The sequence below is a fragment of the Nansenia antarctica genome (assembly GCF_963989245.1).
Source record: "Nansenia antarctica genome assembly, chromosome: 11".
Classification (NCBI taxonomy): Eukaryota; Metazoa; Chordata; class Actinopteri; order Argentiniformes; family Microstomatidae; genus Nansenia; species Nansenia antarctica.
The window spans coordinates 34,575,751-34,581,722 of NC_137681.1; the positions used below are offsets into that span (position 1 = coordinate 34,575,751).

General features: G+C 37.8%; 1 protein-coding gene across 5 annotated transcripts in view; it reads right to left on the reverse strand.

The window, feature by feature from the left end:
• Window positions 1-2,929: 2,929 nt before the first annotated feature.
• LOC308167100 (complement C1q-like protein 2) overlaps window positions 2,930-5,972 on the reverse strand; it is a 4,782-nt gene continuing 1,739 nt past the window's right edge. For all 5 annotated transcript variants that reach the window (XM_080541470.1, XM_080541468.1, XM_080541471.1 and 2 more), the window contains 2 exons: window positions 5,697-5,819; window positions 2,930-3,369 (listed from right to left, as the gene is read on the reverse strand). In XM_080541470.1, coding sequence (XP_080397596.1) covers window positions 3,089-3,369; window positions 5,697-5,819 — 404 coding nt within the window. In that variant the 3' untranslated portion in view covers window positions 2,930-3,088. The remainder of the gene's footprint in view (window positions 3,370-5,696; window positions 5,820-5,972) is intronic.

Consider the following 5,972-nt stretch of genomic DNA (forward strand, 5'->3'; position numbering starts at 1 on the left):
ACAGTGGAAGGTCAAAGGTCATTTTTCATTTTTGTTGTGTCAAAAAACACAATATTTTATAATTATCGTGCCATGGTAGAAATATCATTTTAAAAGAAGTAGAAGCCGCCACACTCAAGTTCCAGATGCGACACATTGTGGTTTAACAGGACAACGGTTTGGGCCGTAGCCTTTGTCAAGTCTTAAAACGTATCAAAAAGTTATCAGGAAATATCAAATATACATCTGAATGATAAACAGCTCAGTGCGTTGGTTCTAACCCTAACCCATCTGGTAACCCAGAGTTTATGGTGTTGGGCTCAGAGATGTGGTTCTGTCCAGCTGGCAGGGGTGAGTAAGGTGATAACAGGCAGGTGATGTCAGTGGTGACTTGCTGCAATGACAACACACCACCACCAGATGGCAGTGTATACTTGCACATAAGTGTCCTGTCCACACTGCATAGACAACAAAAGCATGCAGGCTTATCATACACTGTACTCTATCGAGTGAGAACATGAGAACACACCAGGGGGGAACACAGGCACTACTGCCTGAAACCATTCGTTGGAAATATGTCAAATATTCCAAATACCGAGAAAGTGGAATTCTTGAAAACCAAAGGAATGTGTGAGGAGAGTGGACACATGAGTGGAAGTTGCCAGAAGCTTTAAACATGCAATGTGTGTAATAAAACATTAAACAAGCAATGTGTGTAATAAAACATTAAACAAGCAATGTGTGTAATGAAACATTAAACAAGCAATGTGTGTAATAAAACATTAAACAAGCAATGTGTGTAATGAAACATTAAACATGCAATGTGTGTAATGAAACATTAAACATGCAATGTGTGTAATGAAACTCATCCAACTATCCTACACATACACAGACTATGGAAAACCCAACACAAGCAACCAGCTCGGACACAGTTGTCACCATGGTAACCGGTAGCAGTTTCTAGTGTATTCTGGGATGTTTCCCTCCCAGCCTCATATCGTTCATTTAGGAACGCCATAAACATCTGTGCTCCCTGTCTGACGTTATATATATAACATGACATGTTCTAACGTTATATATATCTAACATGACATGTTCTAAGGCTGATCTGTCTAATGTTATATATATCTAACCTGACATGTTCTAAGGCTGATCTGTCTAACGTTATATATATCTAACCTGACATGTTCTAAGGCTGATCTGTCTAATGTTATATATATCTAACCTGACATGTTCTAAGGCTGCTCTGTCTAATGTTATATATATCTAACATGACATGTTCTAAGGCTGATCTGTCTAATGTTATATATATCTAACATGACATGTTCTAACGTTATATATATCTAACATGACATGTTCTAAGGCTGATCTGTCTAATGTTATATATATCTAACCTGACATGTTCTAAGGCTGATCTGTCTAACGTTATATATATCTAACATGACATGTTCTAAGGCTGATCTGTCTAATGTTATATATATCTAACCTGACATGTTCTAAGGCTGATCTGTCTAACGTTATATATATCTAACATGACATGTTCTAAGGCTGATCTGTCTAATGTTATATATATCTAACATGACATGTTCTAAGGCTGATCTGTGCATGATAGTGCTGCATTCTGACATATTTCATGTCGCCTCTCCCCCCGTTAATGGTATATGAGCTATAGTCAGTCCCAATGGTCCAGAAGTCAAGTTGAACAGATGTATATATATATAAGTCAAGTTGAACAAATGTATATATATTTAAGTCAAGTTGAACAGATGTATATATAAGTCAAGTTGAACAGATGTATATATATAGAAGTCAAGTTGAACAGATGTTGAACATGTTGAACATCGCCAGGCTTCACAAATCCCTTGCTGTCAGGCTACATAGCTAAGAGGTGGGTTTTGATTGGTCCGTCCGTGTTCATTCAGGGTTTTGATTGGATATTGAATCTACTGGAGACAGAACCTTATAACTCCAACTCGGTTTATGTTTTGTGAGATGGAACAGATGTATATAAATAAGTCAAATTGAACAGATGTTTATATATATAAGTCAAGTTGAACAGATGTATATATATAAGTCAAGTTGAACAGATGTTTATATATATAAGTCAAGTTGAACAGATGTATATATATTTAAGTCAAGTTGAACAGATGTATATATAGAAGTCAAGTTGAACAGATGTTTATATATTTAAGTCAAGTTGAACAGATGTTTATATATATAAGTCAAGTTGAACAGATGTTTATATATTTAAGTCAAGTTGAACAGATGTATATATAAGTCAAGTTGAACAGATGTATATATATTTAAGTCAAGTTGAACAGATGTATATATAGAAGTCAAGTTGAACAGATGTTTATATATTTAAGTCAAGTTGAACAGATGTTTATATATATAAGTCAAGTTGAACAGATGTTTATATATTTAAGTCAAGTTGAACAGATGTATATATAAGTCAAGTTGAACAGATGTTTATATATTTAAGTCAAGTTGAACAGATATATATATAAGTCAAGTTGAACAGATGTTTATATATTTAAGTCAAGTTGAACAGATGTTTATATATTTAAGTCAAGTTGAACAGATATATATAGAAGTCAAGTTGAACAGATGTTGAACATGTTGAACATCGCCAGGCTTCACAAATCCCCTGCTGTCAGGCTACATAGCTAAGAGGTGGGTTTTGATTGGTCCGTCCGTGTTCATTCAGGGTTTTGATTGGATATTGAATCTACTGGAGACAGAACCTTATAACTCCAACTCGGTTTATGTTTTGTGAGATGGAACCTTTGTATTTTATTAATTACTAACATAATTTTTTTTTTTTTAAATAACACCACACAGGCATTAATAAACACCTAATGGATCAGATTGTGTAAAAAAAAAAAAAAAAAAAGACCAAAAATGGAGATAGAACCTTATAATTCTAACGTAGCGACATCACAGGAAGTCACATGTCAATACATCACAGGAAGTCACATGTCAATACATCACAGGAAGTCAGTGTGTTTGTCCTTTCATGGTGTTTAATGAGAAGTTGTCAGAGGAACATTAGAAGCTCTTGGAAACTCTTAACACTTTTCATCTGAATTCATCAGGACAGCTGATCTGTTCACACAGGGAAGAGCAGGAAGCCACTGAAGCTGTTGCGATTATAACTATCATCCCAGAGGCTCCAGGTTGACCACAGACGCATGTCGACCAAGTCTCCCTCCTCCAGCTGGAGAGTCAGACCACTGGATGCAGACTGCCACCCTGTATGAGTGTTCTGTCCTACATACGTCATCTGCTGGTCATTCTTATACAAGGACACACGAACCCATGATGAGGAGCCGTGTTCAAAGGCGGTGAATCTGAAGTAGTAGACTCCTCTCACTGGGGCTGTGAACTTTCCTGTATCAGAGGAAAGCAGAGAGAGATCAACACTGTCTGTGTCTCCTAGACACCAGAGCAACATGACTGTTAGTAATGGTGAACACAGTCCCTGTAGCTGACCCCCCCACTGGTCTTATAGAGACAGGGCTTAAAGTTCTCCGGCACGGAGCAATAAAATAAAATAAAATCACATTCTTTACATCGTAATTTAAAGAGTCATCTTCAGCAAAGAGACAGTTCCGCCTACCAATGGTATCACATTGCTCAAGCCAACCAACGACTTCTAGCCAATCGGAGGCAGAGCAGTGGGGCGGGCCTTAAGAAGTTTGAATGAGTGTAATGTGAGCTTGTAGAGACGTTCGCTTTTAGCAGCCCGCTATCTCGCTAACTTTAGTAAGAGTCTATTAAAATGGAAGCCCAGTTTCTTAAACCTTGCTCATACAACAACCTTGCCGGGAGCGACGGCTACAGGTACCACTTCATCTTCAATGACCGACCGTGTTTGCGAGCAAAAGTTCCGAGTGTGCGCGTTTGTGGCTGAACATGATCTGTCTTTCACAATGGCTCAGCCACTGGTCGATTTGTGCAAGAAGCTATCAGAAGACAAAAATGCACTGACAAAGCTGTCCGTTTCCAATCAGCACGCCAGCTATTTAAACACACATGGCCTTTGTCCCGGAATTGAAAAAACGGCTGTGTGAAAAGCTTTAAAAAAGCAACGTTTTCAATGAATATCGACGAAGCTACTAATCTTAACATGGACAAAATCCTCAATGTCCTTGTTCGATTTTTTGATGATGATCTGGCCAAAGTAACAACACAACACCTAGTCAGCAGGAAAGTAAACATCGCCAACTCGTCAGCCCTCATGCATGACTGGTCACTAGTCATCAGTATTCTACTTGATGTAGATCTATTGATCTATTGTTATAGTGATAGTGGCTTAATAAGTGATGCAATCAGTTTGGCCTTAAGTGATTTAATCAGTTTGTTCTTTTAAAGACATCAAAATATATTATTTTATTTTGTATTGAGTATAAAACAGTATTAATGCATTTTAACATTGAGACATATTTTGTATTGACTATAAAATAGTATTAATGCATTTAAACATTGAGACAAGAAGCTGTCTTCTGTACCCGCTCTCCCAATATCTCACACATATAACGTATAGGGTGTTCACACATATAACGTATAGGGTGTTCACACATAACGTATAGGGTGTTCACACATAGTGTTTAGCTCATCACATAGAGAATTGTATGAGAAAAACAATGGTTCTAACCCCATGGTTCTATCATGTATGGTTCTACCCCCATGGTTCTATCATGTATGGTTCTAACCCCATGGTTCTATCATGTGTGGTTCTAACCCCATGGTTCTATCATGTATGGTTCTAACCCCATGGTTCTATCATGTATGGTTCTATCATGTATTGTTCTAACCCCATGGTTCTATCATGTATGGTTCAACAGTTATCAAGGTTGACCTATTTACATACACATGCCAGTTACTGGAATTAATCTCAACAGACCTAACAAGTGGTCACTGCTATGCAGAAATGGAACGCAAAATTTGAAAATTCAACTTTATCTTTTAAACTATTCATTTTTATTACACAAACCTATATATCATTCTTTTCAGAATTGTAAGACCAATTTTAATAGCAAATAGGAAAATTTATCACGCAATTCATAGTGAGCCTGCTGACGTTACAAGTTAGCCAGACCATTCACACACACAGCGTCTAGCGGGCGAGAGTAGACGGGGCTCCGCTAGGAGTTACAACCGGTGCTTGAGGAGGAGACATTTTATAATCAAAATCCGCAGAATACAAGCCAAACATGTATCTATATGTATTTTTAGATAGAAAACAAGTTGAATTTAATAGAAAACCTAGCCCACAGACGATCAGATTTCAATAAAGATGCATATCCTTCAAGTGTCTCCTTAAAATCGCCACAGGAAAAAACCCTCTGATGTGAGGAGAAGTGGGGGTAGACTGATATGAAGTCAAGATGCCTTACATACAGGTGACATGCCCATTAAATGGATTACTATTGGTACAATGGCATGAAAGAGAGCTTGTAAATAGTGTAAAACCACCGAAGATCAGGATTAGAACCCTGGCAAAACCCTGTTTACACACGTCCTCTGACCAGGGGCTGGACACCCGATAATGTGGGACTTTATTGTCTCCATCTGCCATAATTGTTGTCGTAATGTTGTCGTAATGTTTCCAACAGGGTAACCTTTGTATATCATTTTAGGATTCACTAGTTTTTAATTAATTAATTAATTAATTCCCTCATCCATATGTGTGTATTGGTGTGTGTCAGCAGTACCTGTGGTTGGGCTGTAGGCCTGGCCGATGTTGGTGATGATGTTTTTGTAGACCACAGTGGTCGTAACAGAGACAGGTCCTATCGAAGCACCTAGGGCAGCAGAGAACGCCACCTTCGGTCTCTCTGTGAACACAAGGCAATAACACATGCATATCTCCTTTAAAGCAGCGTACCATCTTACAGGGCCAAACTGTTCATTGTGATGATATTGTTTAAAAAGATATACTACTTTACATTAACCTCATTGCCAAGGGAAACATCACATGATTTTAATAA